At 29.8% G+C, this 22280-nt stretch overlaps 1 protein-coding gene across 4 annotated transcripts in view; it reads left to right on the top strand.

The window, feature by feature from the left end:
* The window catches only part of LOC127066356 (cGMP-dependent protein kinase, isozyme 2 forms cD4/T1/T3A/T3B), a 47038-nt gene that overhangs the window by 20051 nt on the left and 4707 nt on the right, over positions 1 to 22280 (top strand). The window contains exons 2-3 of one of the 4 annotated variants that reach the window (XM_050999977.1): positions 2995 to 3272; positions 4147 to 4313. In XM_050999977.1, the coding sequence (XP_050855934.1) occupies positions 3010 to 3272; positions 4147 to 4313 (430 nt within the window). In that variant the 5' untranslated portion in view covers positions 2995 to 3009. Of the gene's footprint in view, positions 1 to 2994; positions 3273 to 4146; positions 4314 to 6045; positions 6607 to 6699; positions 8652 to 22280 lie in introns of those variants that run through there. The other 3 variants (XM_050999975.1, XM_050999974.1, XM_050999976.1) reach the window with 3 other exon arrangements.

Genomic DNA, 22280 nt, shown 5'->3' with positions numbered 1-22280 from the left:
TATCATTGAGAGGAAGAAAGAAAAAAAGAAAGAGAGAGTGAAGAGGATGAGGATAGAAAGGCGCATTAGTTATCACGACATGATCGCAGTCATTCCATGAATATAATGGTCGTTGATGCGTTTGATCGTGTCAGCGTGATCTTACATGCAATTGATTAGTTCGATGACCACGTTAAATAGGTAACGGTTGCGTGATCCGCAAACACATTCTTTTCGATTTCTCCTCTATATACAACAGGAAGAACAACCAAAAGAAAATTTTTTATCGAATCGATGAACGTTCTATGATAATATTTCAATCAATCAAATAATTCGATTCTATTCGATAATGTGAAATAATTTTAATTAATGTAGTTTTTATTCTAACGAGAAATATATTATTATTATTAGTGTTATTATTATTATTATAGATAAATCTATTAAAAAAAGTATATATATATATTTTTTTTTTCGGTTGAATAATAAGTGACGTGGGTATAATTTTTAATAAAAATATCAAAATTAAAAGCTCAGATAATTTCGTAAATATTTTACTCTTTTTCGTGGCTTCTTAAGCTAATTTCTTTTTCTCTCCTCTTTTCTTTCTTTTTTTATTCATATTTAAAGAAAGTTCCTAAGTTCGTAGATTTACATTACGAGAAAAAGAAAGAAAGAAAGGAAAAAAGAACCCAAAAAATCTGGAGAAAGAGTTACTGATTTTTATATTAATCTAGAAACTTTTGGCCGATCTAGAAAATTATTATTCCCTATTAAAAATTTCTTATTGGTCGATCCGAAAGAGAAAAACAAAAAATTACATATATAAAGATAAGAAAAAAACAAGAAAAAGAAACAAAAAAAAAAGAAAAGAGAGAAACGAAACATCGTAGAAAATATGATTCGAAAAGAAAAGGAAAGGAAAGAAAAATATCTAATATTTTTCGACGAAACGTTTCGACCAAAAATACTAGATAAATAGATACGCGGCGGCGAAGTTTGAAAATTCGTGTGTCTAAACTAACTAGTAGTAAGTTCGAGCTCTTACCCCACCCCACCCTGTAACCCACCCATCGACCCCCAAACCCCCACCCACTTTTTCTTCGTTAGATCGTTAAGTCGTTAGTCTGGTAGTAACACGTCGAGCTAACGGCCGTGTTCTATTCGTTCTAATCTTCTTTTTCTTCTTCGAACGTATATCACTATATTATCTAATAATAAGTTGAGGTAAAAGTAAATTAATTAATTATTATATTCGGTTCGATTCGGTTTAAGATCGATTAATTGTATAATTAAATATTCAAAACCGGTTTGAACGATTTCCATATAGAAAACAATGTATCGGACGATCCCTTTGTTTGTATACTTATTTACTATTCCTTTCCTCTCCCTTCCTATCTTCTTTTCATACATTCGAACATATATACATATATATGTATGTGTGTGTGTATATGTTTCGATCATTCCCTTTCCCCGTCTCACCTTTTTTTTCATCTTAGATCGTCTCTTCTCGCGATTCTTCTCGCAAATTCGTTAGTCTGATTAGAGACCTTCAAGCAGAAGTATATCTAATCCTGAGATTTTTCAATTATAACGAGGTAGATGAAGTGATTTTCGTTTAATTATCGCGTTATTATTTTCGTATATCGCGTTATCGTCGATTTATCATTTATCAGTGCATCGATTTGATTAATTATTGTTCTTCTGTTTTATTTATTTATTTATTTATTTATTTATTTAGCAGTACGACAATTCTTCGCAGAATTTTCTTTATTTCTCTTTTCTTTTTCTTTTCTTTTCTTTTTATTTCTCTTTCCTTCAACATAGATTCAAGATAGAAACACATCGTCGTTATTGTTATTGCCGTAATCGTATATCATAGATCACTGTGTACAGTTGTAACTTATTAATTTATTCGATTACGAGTTCGAAAGAAATATTATTATTAATCTTACGAAATTTTATTCAGTTTAAAATCGAAGTCGATTGTATAATCCATCGTTGATGACCTTTGTTGTAACGGGTCGACGTTATATTATTAAATATAGGGATAAAATGAAAATGAAAAAGAACTTTTTATTTACGTTCTCGAAATCGAACGTAACTGTACGTAGAAGTTTCGTAGACTCGAGGAAATTGGCAGATAAAAACGACGACGACGACGTAAAAGAAAAAAGAAGAAAGAAAAAAGAAAAAAGAAGAAGGAAAAAGGAAAAAGAAAGAGAGAAAGAGAGAGAAGTTTCTCGATGTTTAAATATAACGCGCTCGTTTCTTACATAATTCATCAGATCTATACGTACTTTGTGGCTTCGAAAATTTTTTTACACGAGGGGACAAACACGTCGCATCGGATTGCTCGTTTTCAAAGGGCGAAACAAATCGTGCGATGTTATTTTAAAAGTTTTTAGTTACGATTAGATAAAATGAAAAGAAGAAAGAAAAATACGTCGATAGTCTCTGTCTATCTATTCATCTCTCTCTCTCTCTCTCTCTCTTTCTTTCTCTCTTGCTCTTTTTCTCTTTCTTTTATTAACCGCAAATCGTTGATACTTGAAAATCGAAATTTTTAATCTAAATTCGTTAACGCGTATCCTCGTTAAAAATCATTTTTATTTTTACGATTGTCGAAAATAAATATGAGAAAAAGAAGTTAATCATATAGTAATAGAAAAAGTAAATTCAATAAAAACTCGTTAGAACATATTCGATATTATTAAATTGATCGTTCGTTATAATGATCGATAATAGTAATAATATAATAATAATAATTCGGTCGTAAATAACGTTGCGATTTATCACAATGTCGAATGAACGTACACAATTTAAAAAAAAAAAAAAGAGAGAGAGAAAACAGAAAAAATTTTGTAAATTTTTAACAGTAAGTTGAACGAAGAAGTTCTTTTTTTAAGGATAAATGAGTACAACGGCATTTGATAACGGATTGAGTTATTTACGACGAAATATTAAATGGTGAGGTGTACGAGGACGAAAAATCTTAAATTGGAAATTTAATAATAGGAAGAGGAAACTAAGATGGAGAAGTTGGACGATCTACAAATGATTATCAATATTACGTGTGAAACGCTTAAGCGTCTTTCAAGTAATATCGAAGAAATTAAAACTATTCTAATGACTAAAGATGAAAAAATTAAAACACTAACTGAAGAAGTTGAAATGTATAAATCAATAGCGGATCTGATACACAAGGCGATGAGAAGAAGAAGAAAAAAAATTGGAATATCCGCTGAACCTGTTAAGAGCGATCTATTAATAAGAAGAATTAATAAGGATATAAGGTAGAACAAATAGAAACTAAATGTTAAAAGCGACACGATTCAATTTTTGTTTTCTTTACGTGCATAGGTATATCGTATACGTGTTCGTTTCTTCTTTTCTTTTCTTTTCTTTTTCTTTTTTATATACAGAATATATTTTATTAGGAATCATTGTCAAATTACAGAATGTAATAATTATTCTAACAGTAAAAAAAAAGATGTGAAAATGTAAGAAACATTTTTGATCGTTTACGTATAAGATATTGAAAAATCAGACATTATTTATTGATCAATTTAATAGAATACATTAATATAAACATGAGTTAAGTAAAAAAAAAAAGAAAAGATATTTCTAGAGATGTTAATTTTGCAAACCGATGAGTAAAACGATATCAAACAAATTTTAATCTTTTTTATAAATATAAATATGAAATAAGTACATATATATATATGTATATATTGTCGAAACAATCTATAAAATAGATATTTCGATATTATCAAAAAGATTCTAATCTTTATTCTAATCATTTCATAATGAAAATACGATATATCGAAGAAGATAGATAGATTGTTGATCATAGGTGGAACGAGCCCGTTTATTTTCAATCCGTTATTCCGCGACCGTATTTCATAATTCCCGTTGTAACATACTGTTTGCTTAATATTTACACGAGAGTCGAGCATCATCATCATCATCATCGTCGTCGTCGACGAACGATCGATGAAATTTTCAATATTCTTATTATTACAAAATAATAAAACAATTAAGTTCGTATATCGTTTCGTTAATCAATAACATTTAAAAATTCTTATTTATAATAAGTGTGAATAATTTTTTATATCTTTTATTTTTCTTTTCTTTTTTTTTTTCTTTTTTTTTCCTCCTCCCACATAGATCCAGGATTCTTATCAAAGAGGCAATTCTAGCGAATGACTTCATGAAGCATCTGAGCATGGCGCAAATTGAAGAAATAGTTGATTGTATGTTCCCCATTGCCTTTGAACGTGGTTCCACCATAGTACGTGAAGGAGACGTCGGCTCGACTGTATTTGTCTTAGACGGTGAGTAAATTTATCAATATTATTATTATTATTAAATAATGCTATCGTAAAAATTATAAATTTTACGTACGATTTCTTTTCGAATGCAGAATACGATCGAATAATTTTTAAAATCGATTAATATAATCAACATAAATCCGAATAATAATAATAGTAATAATAATAATTTCTTGTTCGTTTGATCGAGTACGATTGATTTTAATTTAAGAATATTCGTGCGTTGTTAAACGTCGATGAAAAAAAAAAAAAAAGAAATATGACTAATGCACTTCACGCGCTTAATTAATTATCAGTGTATCGTAATAAGAATAATTGTGATGAGAAAGAATTTGCAATGAAATTTTATTTGGATAATAAATCGTAGACATACAATTTCTAATCGTAGAATAGATTAGATTAGATCGAATTAAATTGCGTTCGATGTTGATATTTAAAAAAATTCTCATCATTGTTTACGTCTACTTTAATAATAATGATCGAACGAATCATTCGACTCTCAACGAAAAATACTTAATCTTACAAATTCTATGATAAATATTTTTGATAAGTTCCACGTGGGTGAATTCGTATCGACATTTTATTTGGCAATTTGTAATCTTTCATTTTGAAAAACGTGAAGATAAAAGTAAATATTATTTACGACGTAACGATGAAACAAATCAAGTTATAATCATCTTAATCGTAATAATTATAATAACGTGTTATTTTTTAAAAAACAAATAGAAAAAGAAATGTCATCAAAATATTATTTTGTTTTTTTTTTATTTTTCTTTTAAATATTTATCGGATTACTGTTTTCAATTTTTATAAAAATAATGATATCTTATATATAGTATGTATATACGATATATATATATATATATATATATATGTGTGTGTGTGTGTGTGTGTGTGTGTGTGTGTAAGAACAGATAAGATGAAATCTGGTAAAGATTCTATATGATGCATCGTTCTTTCTCATTTTACGATATATTATCCGGAATATCATTATTTTGATATCGTTTGATAATTGTTACGATTCAATGATACGATGCAATATTAAGTAACGATGACATTTATTTATTTATAATGCAACACCGATAGATCGTACGGAAGAGAGAAAAAGAAAAAAAAAATAAATAAATAAAAAAGAAAATATATTATCTCGCAATATATTAATCACGGAAGAAATGATTTGTTTAAGACAAACATGTCGTATCAAATATCTAGACGATTTATTCGCATTATCAAAAGTTTTATATATTCTCCGAATAATTCAATTTAACATAAAACATTTTACGTCGAATGAATACAATTTTTTATTCGCTGATCGTAGAATTAAAAATAAAAACAAAAAAATTTTTTTTAACGAAATATTCAGACACGATAGATAAGCACTTATTATTTGTTGAAAGAAACATCGTATTTGAACTATATTTTTTTTTATTTGGACTTCAGTCTACAATCATCTCTAATTAAACCATAGTAAATTATAAAAATATTGAATGGGTCGGTAAAAATATAATTTCAAAATTAGATAAAGTCATAAAAATATTATATTCGTATAAAAAAATATTTTCGTTATTTTTTCGACGAACATTTATACATTAATTCGTCTCATTAAAGGAATATATTCTCTCTCTCTCTCTCTCTCTCTCTCTCTCTCTCTTTCTCTCTCTCTCTCTCTCTTTCCTTGCATCCACCCACGTACGAAAAGAAAAAAAAAAAAGGAAAGCTAAAATCATCGACCAAAATAGAAAACGAAATTATAAAGTTAATCGTTTTCGAGATGAGCACATAAAACACAAACATACATACATACATACATGTACATACATATACATAGAAAGAAAAAAATATTGCCACGTTCAACGTAGGTGTAAGTAAGTAATATTAAAAGTTTCTCATCTCGTTGAAGATCGAAAACATTCGAGAATGAAAACCACTGTCCTTTCTCTCACGAAGCGGAGAGGGCCGAATGGTTAGATAGTAGGGATAGTTGTCAGTTGCGAAGAGGAAAAGGGAGGGGAGAGTGGGACCTCTCGTGTGCACGGAGGAGTTCGCGAGCGTGCTTTTCACCAGTCGCCAACGCTGTCAGTGAGGAGCGTCAGTCTCGAAGGAGTGGTCCTAGGTAGTGTCGTTATCCTCCTTTAAATCTACGAAATGATCCTTCGATAAAGGAATTTACGTGTTACGTTTTCAAATTTATAGTGTCTACGAAGAATTTCATTTATTATTTTTGTGCTATCGCGATTGATAAAGTCGAAAATTAAAAAGAGAAAACAAAACAAATTTTTTTCTTTGAGTATAATACGTACGTATACATACATACATACATACATACATACATACATATATATATATATATATATATATATATATATATATATATACGCACGCGTACATACACAGAGCACAGAGATAACATATATGTATTTTTGTATGATATGTGTGTATACGTTTATATATGTAAATATAAATAAGTGAAACGGAAATTATTCACAGTAGAAATAAGAAAGGAGAAAGAAATTATTTATATTTCGTTTAGTTCGGCTTCGACCGCAAAGATTTTACGAGGGTTCGACAGAGCCAAGAAAATGACGCCGCACCGTCGATCGTAACGAGCAAGCTTCTCATAGGAACACCAACCTTCTTTGATCTCAAGGATCCATCTCTTTGGGATCGTCGAACGAAGAAGAAGACTTTTACATTTTTCCGTTTTCTCTCGTTTTGTTTTGTTTTTTTTTTTTGGTTTCGAGTATTTCTTTATTTTTTGTTTTTTGAGAGAGAAAGAAGACGAAAGTAATCGAAAATACGTTTGGATATGACGAAATTTTCTTACGTTCTCACGAAGATTTATCGATCGTGGGAACGAGACAGACAGAAAGGATATATCAAAAAGATCACTGTGACATTGAGAAGGAAGAAGTTAATTGAATGATATTCCCGATCGACCTTTATCTTTCTACGTTTATTTTGAATCAGTGTGATGATATCTAACGTTATGTGAGAAAATTTGATAGGAAAAAGGAAGAAGGAAAAAAAAAGAAAAACGAAGAAAGAAAAGGAAAGAGAGAAAAAAAATATGCTTCGTTAGATAGAAACTGAACGAGTCTGTGTTGTGTTTGACGTCATTCGGACAACACAGCCGTCCTTAGTCGAAAGAAAATTCGAAACGTACGAGGAGTGAATTTAGCGATGCTACTACTTCCACAGTTTCGTCGTCATCATCAAATACGATCAGGATCGTCATACGGATTTGTAATACTTAAGATTGCACAAAGTTCTGTTCGAAAAATGTTCCGTCGTTTCTGCGTTGAGCCTCGACTTGTTCTTCGTGAAGGAAGATATACGTTTGTGGATTTGCATGCCGTAAGAAAATTTGTTTATCGTACCGAACGGATATATTTAACATCGTGAACGTATTCATGAAAAATACAAAGCTTTTCGAGTTAGTAACGTTGGATCGTAAATCTCAAAGTATCGACGTCTCTTACGTAAGATATCTAGATATCAGTTATCTCTCTCTCTCTCTCATGCACACTCTCTTTCTATCCATCCATCCATCCATCTATCTTTAAGTTTATACTTGATGAATTGTAAGACGAGATAGAAAGAAAGAGAGAGAGAGAGAGAGAGAGAAAGAGAGTACAAGTGCAAGAAGATTCAAGGTAGACAGAATGATTCATTCACCTATAATGGATCGGAGCTAACGTTCGCGATTGAATTTTTCGTTCGTCGAAGAAATTGGATAAAAAGAAAAAAGAAGAGGGAAATATCCGAAGAAAAAGATGAAAGTCCGAAGTTATCCTGGTCGGGCCGTATTGGAAGACCCGGAACTTCTATTGGACCCGGACGCGACACGAGGTCGTGCGATGGAGTTACTTTACGAGGCCAGTTGGAGAGAATGTGGCATCAACTGGACAAACGACAGTAGGAGCAACAAGGTGGTGTCTCGTGAACGGGACGAACTGGAATGCCGAGAACCGTACGCCGAGGTGATCTCACAATTGGAAGGAGTACTGGAGGGTAGTCCTAACAGTGGTGGTGGTGGTGTTAGTGGTATTAGTGGTGTTACTGGTAGTGGTGGTGATATTGACGATGTAGGTGGTGACGATGGTGCCGAAGATTCTAGAGGTTCTTCCAGTCCAAGAGAATGTGGGAGATCTAGGAGATCTAGCAGCACTGATACCACAGCTAGTAGTACCGATTCATCCGAAACGAATCAGGCTGTTGTTGGCAATGGCCAAAGCGGATTTCTCATTCCAAGACCGAGACTCATCGTACCGGTTCACACCTACGCTAGGAGACGACGAACCGGGGCTCCGCAACCTATCAGAAGACGGCAAATACGCCAAGGTAGAACCAATCTTGCCCCCAACAGGACACTCTACTTGTTTCTCTTTTATATACACACACGTATATATATATGTATATATATATATTCTTTTTCTCTCTTACCATTCGAGTAGATCCGGTAAAACCATATTCTCTTTCTTCCTACGAAGGACGACGATCTTTTCTTCGACGAGTTACCTTACCTGTTTAAAGTAGCAGACATACTACCATGAGAGTTCTCTACTTCATTTCTTGTCGTAACCAAAGAAAGAACAGAGTTATCGTGAAAGAACGAAGAATAAACCGTGACATTTTATGTTTTTCTTTTTTTCTTTCTTTCTTTTTTTTTTTTTTTTTTTTTTTTAATCTCTTTTAGTAATAATCCGTGAAACGAGATAATTTTCTTTCATCTATCTATACCTTTGACAAAGAAAAGAATCTGGATTATCTTTCAGTTACTTACTTCTATCATCGATCATTCGTGTTATTACACTTGAATTATGGACTTCTTAACGTTGACTAAGTAAACGCAATATCATCATCCATCCTCTCTTCTTTGCGATTAGTTCTAGCAGTGAAACCTGTATATGCATCCTGAGAAAAGAGAAAACATAGCATCGGCGAATGATTTGTTGATTTATTGATAAAAAATCCTTAGTTTTGATTGTGTATAAACGCACTATGATATTTAAATATACGTGTATAATTTATCATACAATCGGAAAAGTATATTTCAATTGAATTGCTTTTCAATTACGTGTTATGTTATTTCTGCATCTAAGTATAGCGAGATCGGAAATTACTTCCTGTTTTGTCTATAGTAACTCTCGAAGATTAGAAGAAATAGGACTTTGATATTAAAACGATTAATTAATTTAAAATCTATGAAAATTCTTCCTCGATATATTATATATTATTCGTTATATATAATACGACCAATCGAATCGAATAAAAATCTTATCAAAAATTATTATTATATCATTATCGTTAATTATTCTCACGATCTCGAGTTGCAATATAGAACGGACTTTATACATCTTTTTTTTTTTGATACAAGTTAAAAAGAAGAAGAAAGAAAATGAAGGATCGGCGGAACTAAGAGCTCATCTCAGATCCTTCTCACGATCCATTTACTCTTTATCGATCGCTAACGTCGATCTTTTAACGTTGCTCTACGAGTCTCTTTCTCTCTCTCTTTCTCTCTCTTCTGAAGCTCGTGACACCACAGAGAAAGTTATACGAAACCTTACGAACGACCGTTCGTTCGTATAACCAAGGATAAATAATGGAAACCGATCTAGCCATTGTCGCATCGTTACGCGGTATATAATATTTCGAAATGACCACGATCCCAGACCGCACTAATGTCTCTGGTATTTTGATTTTGAAATAGATCGCTTCTAAGTCACTAAAACTAAAATCTTTCATTCTTGTTCTTATTATACTTCTTTGTCCGAGATTGTAAGGGCGTATCTAATTTTCCTTTCACGAATCGTCGAAAACAACGCACGAAATTTCCGCTGTTCTACTTTCCACGCTCTCGTGAATCTTTGAACGATTAAGTCTCATTTTCAGTTTTACAGATCTTAGGTAGGTAGGTAGGTAAGATATATGCGTTTGGAATTTTTATTAGAGTTTATAATTTCTTAGATATTTTATATATGTGTGTGTGTATCTATGAAAAGAAAAAATTGTTAAAACATTTATCGCCGATTTGATTCCTCAATATAATTCCCTGTTCTGTTTTATTCTTCTTTTCCTTTTTTTTTTTCTTAATAAATTATATTCAATTGAAATCGATAGAAAGTTTATTACTCAACATTCTTAATATCTTAATTATTAATAATTATATTAACGAATTTAAAAGATATTTATTTCTAGTTATATCAATCTAGTTGTCTTTATAAATCACTATCACTATGAGATAAAGTCCATCGCCATTACTTTTTTCTCAATGAATTATGATCAAATAAAATCGGCATAGAACTTGATTGGTTATTTAACATTTTTCGTATCATAATTATTAATAATTACATAGAGTTTCTATTTATAAATCATTAATATAATCTATATTTAAATATATATATATATATATACATACGTACATAGATCCAAGTAGAATGATTTAAAAGACGAAGAAAATTTTCGTCGTAATTGAAACTATAACTATATCTTGAAAATTTCACACGTTTCGTTAACAATAGATGTTAAAATATCATCGGTAGCATGTGGTAGACGGAAAAAGGTTCGTCTGCCTGCTTTCGATAGATGAATGATCCTTAAAAGGGGCCAGGATGCAACCGACAGTAACTCTTGCAGCTGTCGTGCGGAATTCCTTGTAATTCGAGTCATGCTTCGAAGCAAATTTGGTCACGCTATACGACGTCGAACAAACGCTTGTCCTCCCTCTCCTCCATCCTTTACCCTTCTATCCTCAGCACAACCCTCTTGTCCCCGGTATTAAGCATAATTAATCGCTTTTAAAAGACTTTTAAACTTAACTCGTAATTCGATCGACTACCAGTGAAAGTTATTATCTAACTTCTTATAATTAAATATAGAATCAATTCGATCGATCGTCTAATATTTCGTATTAGCTAGGAAACAAGGTATTCTAATGGATAAGAGGATTAAAATAGTTATTTTAAAGAACTATAATGTGAGATATCGTATTAATCTTACGTGCTGTGAAACATTATCGATAACGATTAGCCGATTATAATTCATTGGATGGGATTATCGATTGTATTATAATTTATATCTCTTGTAAGATTGGCTTATGTCTTTTGAAATTCGCAGCGCACGATCGAGTTTAATCTTGTTTTCTTTTCTTTCTCTTTTTGTTTTGTTTGGTTCTTTTTTTTTCTTTCTTTCTTTTTTATATATATAAACTCACGTGACTATTGCAAGAGTCATGACCAGTTGAATTGTGAACACGCCAATGTAAATTGTTTAATAATGAAGTATGTAGGTTGTCCATAGATTCAAGAGAGAGAGAGAGAGAGCTTATCGATTTATTCGTCACAAAGAATCATAGTCGTGATATTCTTGTGAAAGCATCGATTATTCTTCGACGATTTAGAATCATTATTTACTGCGAATGATTTTTTCAAGACTCCAAATTGATCCTGTCGTTGGAAATTCGAAGAGAAAATTTAGATAGAGATTGATTGAGAAAAATCTATAAATTGTTCTTTTCTTTTTCTTTTTTTGCTTTCTTTTTGTAAATCAATTGTAAATGAAAATCATATATATATATATATATATACAAACTTTATATAAATTATAAATTTATATATGCATATATAAACGTATTTAATACGATATACATTGGTTCGAATATTTTTCGCAAACACTTAACGAAAATATCAAACACGTATAGAATATTATTTCAATATTATTTCAAATAAAAAGATTGATACGTTTGATGATTGAACGATCGAAGAAATTGCAACGATGAAACAATATGCGAAAAATTTCAACGAATTAATAAAAGACAGTAATAAAAAGAGAGAGAAAGAAAGAGAAAGTATTACAAAGTATCACCGTTTTGTATCGTATTGTTGTTACCGTTCGATAAAAAAGAAAAAAAAAAAAGAAGAAGTAAAAGAAAGAAAAACGGGAATAAAATTCACGTTTCCTTTCTCGTTTCGTTTAATCAAAGCCCAGGGTCGCGATGACGTAAAGATATCTTTTTACCGTCAATGCAATCGTCTCCGTTCTCTGGAAAGTGACGTTTCCCTGAATAGTAGAGTCCGATCCCGTTCTACTATTACTATCATTCTCGTTCATTCGTCGTGTCTCTTAGCAGGATAGAAACGAGATCACTGGCCCGGCCTTAGAACGATAAGAGGACCGCTAGAACGACTAAGCGGGAGTTCAGTTACGTGACTGTCTCTCGAATAAAACCATCCCAAGTGGGAGGCAAGAAACAAGACAGCAAGAATAAGAGAGACAGAAAGAGAGAGAGAGAGATAGATAGATAGAGAGAGAGAGAGAAAGGAAGAGAAAGATATAAAGGATAGAGTGAAAGAACAGTACAACAAAAGAGAGAGAGAGAGAGAGAGAGAGAGAGAGAAGGAATAGTAAAATAAGAGTGAGTGGGAGAGATAGAGAGAGAAAGAAAAAGAGAACTATCGTATGCGAGGCGTAAACTCTTTGTCCTGTTATATCGTCATGCTAGAACGTCTAACCGACGTATGTATATTCGTGCATTTATATGAGCTTCGTATGATATATATATATATATATATATATATATATATATATATGCGTGTATATATGTATATTTGTTTCTAACGTTGTACATACAAGCTTTGTACGTATATACTTTACCTTAACGTATACATTTATACACTATATGCAACTCTTACACGAGACTTCAACTTCACTTACGAATAAAACAGAACCACGAGTTCAGAGCTAATACAAGAACGTATACGTGTCTTTCTTTTTCTATGTATGTACTTACGTAGTACTTGAACCGGATGGACTTCGAAAGAATTTCTCTCTTTCTCTCTCTCTCTCTCTCTCTTTCTTTCTATCTGTTTCTCTCTTTTTCTCTTTCTGTTTGTCTGTCTGTCTGTCTGTCTGTCTGTCTGTCTGTCTGTCTGTCTGTCTGTCTACTGTTCGTCTGTTCGTTTGTCCGTCTCTTTCTTTCTTCTTCTTCTTCTTTTTTCGCTCCGAGCACCGTAACTCTCCTCTCGAGGTCTTTCCCGGGTCAGGTATAGCACGCCAACGTTTTATTCCCTCTTTCTTCTTTCTTTAGTCCTTTTTTCGTACATCTGTCAGATCTTTCGTATCGCCAGCAGCTCGTAAAAATTCTTCTTACCTCGCGACCTACCGAGTGTCAAGGATATCTTCTCAGTGTGGGAAAGAAAGAGAGAGAGAGAGAGAGAGAGAGAGAAAGAAAGGGATAGAAAAAGAGGGCGTACGGCTTTCCTTTCTTTTACTTTTTTTTCCCCCTTTCAGAAAAGAAAATGAGAAAAGAAAAAGAAAAAAAGAAAAGAAAATGGATTCTTTTTACTTTAAATATTTATTCAAAATTTGTATTCTAAATCTAAAAAGAGAGAGAGAGAGCTAAAAGGACGTTTTCTCTCTCCATCTTCAAAAAAAAGAAGAAGAAGAAGGGAGAAAAGGAGAAAAGAAAAGTAAAAAAGGAAAAAATAAAAAGAAAGAAAGAAAAAGAAATGTTTTTCTTTTGATTTTCTTTTCGATTAATTATTTACTATTATTATAACATTAATAATTATTATTACGTGATTATTATATTAACTTATTACTTATTATTATTCTACATTTATTGATTTCTTATGTAAATTAATTAAAGTATATAAAAATTATACTTTTTCGTTCGATCTATTACTATTGTTTATATTATTTATCTTTTAATATTATATTATACATTACAGTTGTATACCTCTCTCTCTCTCTCTCTTTCTTTTTCTTTCTTTTTCTATTTCTTTCTAGGTCTTGAATTTGTTACTTTGTTAATGAACTCATTTCTAAAGAGCTTGGGAAAAAGATATAACAGATAAAATGAAGTCTTCGTTTTCGTAATGACCTCTTTTTACGGTTATGCTAATAGAACGTGTCATGTAAGAGAATAATTAGTATGAGAGATAACTATAACAAAAATAGTAATGTACCGAATATAGTAAATACTTGCGGAACGAATAGACGAAATTAACATTCCGAATAAGTATATCGTTCGATCACGATAAAAGATAATAATCATTAATTTTATCCGTGTTATTCGTTGTAAATAACAACACAACAGATACTTTCGTAGTAAAACTTTCTTTTTCTTTGTCTTTTTTTTTTCTTTTTCTTTTTTCCTTTACGACTCACTCGTTTATGCTCTCGTAAAAATTATACACGCATAAATACGATTAACAGTAATTATTTTTGTCTAACAACGGACACGCTTTTCACTCTTGCCGTAAACGTTGCTTCTTCTATGCAAAAAATTAAAGCCGATCGAGTTGATAGTAAGAATTTGATTTTCAAATATGATTTTTATTTCATGTTATAAAGTGAGAGATATATAGAAGCAAGAAATTTCAATGTTGTCTTCGAGAAATAATCGTATTTAGAACGAATGACGATTACGAAAATATTTCGTAATAAAGAGAAGAGAGAAACGAAAGTTTCCAGTTACATTTTATTTTCGCAATCTATGCGGGTTTTATATATATATATATATATATATATATATATATATATATAAATTTATTTCCTTATTAGTATGCATTCGTTCGAATTCGACGATGACGATAATTTACATATCTTTGTAGACATACCTATATATGTATATGTAGGGTAAAATAATCGAATGAATAATTTTGCATTTTGACAGATTTTTTATTTAGAATATATTATTTTTATTTAGAATATAAATTTCGAAGTAGATAAACAGTTATATAATCTTATTTTATATTGTACATACATAATGTATAGGTACCTACATAAATGTATAATTATGAATGTACATATTTGGAACTTTTCAAATTTCTATTTAATTAGTTACATACTATTTTCTTCACGAAATCTACATATACGTATATACGTATTTTAAATGGATATTTAAAATAAAAAGATATTCTATTAAAATAAATAAATTTATATTTACATGTATATATATATATATTTTTTCAGATAATATTATTTTAAAAATGAAATCACTTTTTTTACGATTTTAGGAACGATTTACATTTTTATCAATTATGTTAGGTTTTTACAAAAAATAAGAGTTCAAATAAAAAAATTAAGTTATTAAAATAATCTTTTGGATTTCGTTTACACCATAGGAATTGCTAATACCGTGTCTTTGTTTTCTACTTGCATTTTATCCAAAAAAAAAAAACTTAATCCACCTACACACTAACGGCAAACTTGCGACGCTTATGGTTTTTTTCTCGATCTTCGTGTTTCATTTAAAAATAATCTCGATAAGCTGTGAAGTAAAGCTGATTTTACTGTGAAAATATTTTACGTGATATATTATACATAAGAGTAGTTCTGGAATCAGTATTTAAAAAAAAAAAAGAAAAGAAAAAGGAAAGAAAAAGGAAAAGTGAGTTAATAACTCATATTAGTTTGCAATCATATGAATCATCTGATATCATCAGGATGTTGTAATATTTGTTTAGGCTTTACCTTCTTAATTTATACTCTATTAGAAACATGATCATTTTCTATCTTTCCATTTACGCCTACACACTAAATATCTCACACATATACACATACACATACACATTTTAAATGGTTCTATACTGTTATAATATCTACAGATAGATTTAACAAGAATATATATTTAAAAAAAATATATATATATATTTAAGTGATTCTACATTGTTGTAACATCTAAAGATTTAACAGAAAGATACATGATAACTTTAACTTTAATGTATATATTTGATTCATACTCAGCTTTCACAATCATTCACAATTTATATATTCTCTCATTTCAATAATAAATTCATCGAATTTCAATCTTAAAAAAAAAAAAAAGAAAAGTAAAAAAATAAGTAAAAAAAAAAAAGAAGAATAAAAAAGATAAAAAAGAAGAAAAAGAAGAAGAAGAAGAAAAAAAGAATATCCTATTTACGCAATAGGGAATTTTGTTCGCAAGATAAAAAGCTCCAATCGATTTCCATTGTTCGTAGGAGTTAGCCACGAAAGAGTTTCGTAAGTCGAAACGGGCTTCGAAAGTTACGCGCCGTAGGTTTCGTAATTGATTCTACAGAACTATCGTTCCGCGATCGTAGCTCGCTTCTTAGGCACTTAAAGAAATGTCATGTATGTATGTATATATGTACGTATGTTGTACGTATGTATGTATATATGTTTACTGATTGTGGCCACAGTTACTGGCGCTTTCAAACGGGTCGAGTTTAAAAGCTTTCGCACGATCCGGTCTCTCTGACTCGTGGACTCGAGCCGAGTTTTATCGTTTCGTGATTTCTCTCCACTTTCGTGATTCACGCTTCGAGGATAGGATAGGATATATACGGTTAATACATACATTAACATTAACATAGCACTGTTGTCTACTTTCCTATCTTTAAAAGGTCTTAACTAACATTAAAAGGCCGACTCGTTCTTTTTGTTCTCTTTTTTTTTTATTTTTTATTTTTTATTTTTCTTCCTTTTTTTTTCTTTTGTTACTAAGAACGAGATTTAAAAAATGTGGATACATTCTAGTGATGTTGACCGATAAATAATCAATGACGAAATTTTTAATAGTCCATGAAAAGCTTTTTAAACGAGTCCAAACATTTCAATTGATTAGAAAAAAATCAGTTGTACAATTTACATTTTTTTCTTTTTTTTAATAACTGTAAGTCTAAGAAGTTTTTTCTACGATTTGAAAAAAGATAAAGAGAGAAAAGAAAGTTGAGCAAAAAAGTTTCGGAAAGGAGTAATCGATTTTGAAAATCAATTTATACAAACTTTCGGATCATCCTATATTAAAAATTTGGATATTACTTATTGGTCAATCCAATAATATATGTGAAATTTTGGATATAATATACTAATGACGTTAATAAGTATTTGTATACATATAGTATTATTCGATTGATAACATATTGCTTAAGCACATATGTATACCCTACATATGAGATTTATGAGTGTAGATATCTATAAAAAAAAAGGATGTATGCTTATACGAGTTCACAAGTACGTAAAACAGAAAAGAAAGAAAAAAGTAATTACACGAATAAGAATTTAATTGATATAATTTCCTTTTTTTTTCGATTTGCTATTTATTTTATTTCGTAGATTTATAAATATATTAATTTTTTTAACACTCAGAGGTACGCGTAACTGATATCAATTTAAATACTAAACTTTAACGATCAACGTCTCGAAGACTTCGTAAGCGTACGATAAGAATTTTAATTAACTCATAATTAATATAATTAATAATTTTGAGCTATAATATATTCCATCGTTTTTAAAACAAATAGAAAGACGAAGGAAAAAAATAATTTTACTTGAAATCGAAATCGCTTGCATCGAACATAAGAAATGTTTGAAAAATTCTCGTATGATTTTATCATATGAGAATCAGAAAATAAATAAATAAATAAATAAGTAAGTAATTAAATGAGAAAAATAAAATAAGAAAGAACCACGAAAAATTAATTTTTTTTTCTTTTCTTTTCTTTTTTTTTTTCTTTTCTTTTCTTTTCTTTTCTTTTTTTTTTACGTATAATCCGAACACAAACTCGCTAACGAAGAACTTTCGAGCTCTGCTTTGTTCTTGGCTTGCTTCCTGGACGAAATGAGAATCCCTGTTTCGCAAGAGACGACGAGAAGCGGTATTAAAACTGGGACAAGTGCGCAAACCGAGATCACGGTGGCGGCCGCGGTATAATCGTGTCAGAAAGTTACGAAACGAGATATAGGATAAGTAGGCAAACGAATGGCTGCCCTGCTAGGCACATCCCATCTAACTAATACCTCTAGAGTCCCTTCCTTTCTCTCTATATCTCTTATTTCTTCTCTTTCTCGAATACTCCCTTTATCTTCACTTTCTGTTTCGATGTAGTTTTTTAAAAAATTAAAAAAATTAAAAAAAAAAGAACTTTATACGTCCTCATCAAATCGTTCTTTCTTAAAATATTTAAAAAAAAAGAAACTTTTTACATCCTCATCATCGTACTTAATTATCATAATTAATCTTTAAATATTTGAATTTATATTAATTTATAAATTTATATTAATTGCTTATATCTGTTAATGTTAAAAAAAGATATATATGTATATACGTAAATTCAATAAAATCAGAAAAGAAAAATACAAATATTTATATAAATAGCGATGCACAAAGTAGTGATGATTAATTAAGTTTTTATATATTCGTGTGTAAGAAGAGAACTTAATTGTCATATCGAGTATTTAATTACAATTCATGCGAATTAAACTAGATAATTGGATTTATTATCCTAATTGGTCTATTGTTATTAGCATTATTCGAAGTTTCTTTTTTTCAGGCTCAAATGAATTTCCTTTGATTCTTCTTTTTGATCAAAATCAAAATATCTTCTTTCGTTTAAATATATTAAAAAGATTTAAACTTTGCAAATACTTAAGTTTTTTATTACTATAAAATTGTAATTAATTATTTCGTTAATATAAAATTATATAACTTATTTCACACAGTTAATAATATCTAACATCGAAATGAATTTATCTCTTTCTCTTTCTCACTCTCTCTCTCTCTCTCTCTCTCTCTCTCTCTCTCTCTCTCTCTCTCTCTCTCTCTCTCTCTCTCTCTCTCTCTCTCTCTTTCTCTTTCTCTCTCTTTTTTCTTTATTCTTCCAACAAGGACAAGCTCTTTGTACTTTACAGACGTATAAAGAAAAAGTGCATCGTTCGCAACACGAGTACCACGAGTGATATACTCGAAAGATAAAGATATCTCAACAAAATTTTGTTTACTTGACGATATCATACTCCTACTGTATTATGTAAACCTAACTACGGCAACAGCATCTTTTATTCGTGAGAATATTTTCTTTTTTATCTTTTTCTTACTATTACTACATATTATTATCAATGTTATTATTATTATTTATTTGTATTATTATTATTATTATTATTACTATTATTATTATTTGAGAGATTTATACTTTTCAGAAAGAATCAATATCTCTTAAATAAAAAATATTTGTTACGACTGACGTAATAAAATAATGAATAAAATAAAATAAATAGATTTCGACGTACGATTAAATTAATAATTTTTGTATAATTTGGAATAAAAAATAAATAAATAAATAAGAAGTATGAAAAAACAAAGATTTAAAAAATCCACGAAGATTATTATTCGTAGAATGATCGTAAATAAACGAAAAAAGAAAAAAAGGAATCGTGAAAGAATCATCATCGAAGATTCGTGTTATTAAGAAGACGTTAAACTCATCGTCTTTAATGATCTACGTTAGACGTTCTTTATTCGTTATTATTATTACGAAAAAATACTCGTTATACCTAATTCATGATAATTTCGTAATTCGTCATTTACTCGACGACATTGACTACTTGCGGTATAATTAAAATCTGCTTAACAATGAAATATAATCAACGATTAATTTGCAACCATTTTTTTTTTTTAAACTCAACAGACAAAGAGTTACTTTTATTAACGGGCTCATTGCTTTCTGTAGTCATCTATTACAAGCGAAACTTAAACGGAATCATCATGTCATTGTTGTAACATTATTTCTTTCGTTAAGCAAGATCGTAAACTTATTATTATATAGTATAGTACGTATACTTCGTATCGTTAAAATATGGTGATGATAATGATAATGATGATGATGATGATGATGATGATGATGATAATCGAGGACGCTGAGATGATGAAAAGAAATGAATAGAAATAAAGAATAGAATAAAAAAAAAAAGAAATACTTAGTATATCTTCGAATCGATTGGAAACCGGTTCGAGGACTTATAACGTGACTAACGTGGACTTTAGCTTCGATACATTATATGCGAGGAAGTGAAAGCACAACGTTCGCGGGACAATGAATGCAGTCGTCGACTGTGTTCCCTTCTCTCTCTTTCTCTTTATATTTTTTTTTATTCTCTGTATCTCTCCTTCTAATTTATTTTTTTCATCGAACGTGCAAATCGTATCAACCGATTCAAAATGGTATCTCAAATGTGACCGATCGTTCGAGCTTAGTTCCTTCCTCTTTTCTCTCTCTCTCTCTGTCTGTCTGTCTGTCTGTCTGTCTGTCTGGCTATCTGTCTTTATAACGCTATATATAATTTTAAACCTATGCACACATATATATATATATATATGTTCATATGTATGTATGTACAAGTAATATTCACATTATCTATTATTTATTTTTAAATAAAATTTTTATGTAATATTTTCTATATTTAAAAATAAATAATAATTCTTATTATTTACTTATTAATTGTTTTTTTCTTACAATTTATTTTCGTCACAAAAGTAATTATTAAATAGTCCACTGAAGATTAATATTTGTCAAGTGCAAGTTAATAAAGTTTATATTCGTTCATAGATCAAAGATTAATATTTATCAAGTACGGGTTACAAAGATTTTTTTTCACGTTATATAATTATATTCTTTTTAATTTTTAATTTTCTTTTTCTTTTCTTTTCTTTTTTTTTTTTTTTTCTTATCCTCGTACGAAATAACAAGCAAATCGCGATATACGATCAATTTATTTTTTAATTTTTCTTCGCCTCATTCACACTCTCTCCCCCGTTTTTGCTCCTTTTGTTCTTTAACATCATCATCTTTTTTTTTCGTCAACGCGACACGTGAAATATCATGTAATTTTGCGACAGACAAGACTAACATCAGAGAAGGGGAATCCGTATCTTCCGCAAAACAAACGTCGTACCAACATCCGTGAAGCGAGTAAAACGATAAAGCTTCTTGTTATCGTCGAGTAAAAAACGTTTATATACCTCTCAACGCTCCAATCATTCGGTACAACTTCCCTGATCTCTCCTTCCAAGAAATAAAATATTTTTCGTTATATTTCTTACGAGATCCATGACGGAAGATAACGTAATATCGTGACAGTTTTTGTTTGTTTGTTATTTTTGTTTTCAGATTTTTATTCTTTCTTTCTCTTTCTGTCTTTTTGTTATTTATTTATTTATAATTAATCAAATCTCTCGTTCGAGTTTCGAGATCGTATATTATACCTGCGTAAAATTATAATATGTAAAATTAAATTTTCTTACCGAATTATTATACTTTTCTTGTTAATTATTCTTTTAATATATATGGAACATATTCTTTCTTTTTTTTTTCATTTTTAAATGCCTAATTACTTCAATTTTACAATTATATTATTTTAATAAATTATATATAACAAATAAATAAATAAAATGAAATTAAAAATGAATCAAGCAATAAATGTTACATATTCATTGTTTTCTTTTTCTGTTTCTATATTTTTTTTTTTTTAAATTAATAATACAGTGTATGATGAATATATAATAAATTTACTGCATGATTTATCCTTTTATTTTTGAATCGTATGAAAATCTTAATTCCCCATAATAATTAATGAAAAATGAAAAAAGAATGAATTATATCTATCCGTGTAATAACAAATAAAAGCAAAGAAAGTTAAATTACGATGATCAATTACATTAATTATGATCGAATTTACAGAATCTTAGCATCGATTTTAAGGAATCAATAAATTCACGTTCAACTCGTGACTAATGATATTTTTGGACTCTAAAAATAAGAAGGTCATCGAGCGCGACCATTGAATTTTCTATAAGTGAAAGTAAAATCCGAACGTTACTAACGCATTTTCAATGACTCATTTATAAACTCCGAGTTTTCTTAGTTAGACAAGGTTGTAAGTATCACGTTATCGTGTAATTATTAACTACTAAAAGGATATCGAGAGTGGTCTTTCCGGTCATTTTATAACTCACGGAAATGCCATTTTATATATTGACCAGTTATTATACAAGGATTATTTATCGGACCTATCTAAATATTACGATATATATACGTGAGTTTTATTATTAATGTACTAAAAAAAATAAATAAATAAAGAAAGAAAAAATAAAAAAAGAATAACAAGAATTGCTATGTGAGAAGTATGTTAACACATATCGTAATC

The sequence above is a fragment of the Vespula vulgaris genome, chromosome 9 (genome assembly GCF_905475345.1).
Source record: "Vespula vulgaris chromosome 9, iyVesVulg1.1, whole genome shotgun sequence".
In the NCBI taxonomy this organism is placed as follows: Eukaryota; Metazoa; Arthropoda; class Insecta; order Hymenoptera; family Vespidae; genus Vespula; species Vespula vulgaris.
This window is presented reverse-complemented; position numbering and strand designations above follow the sequence as displayed.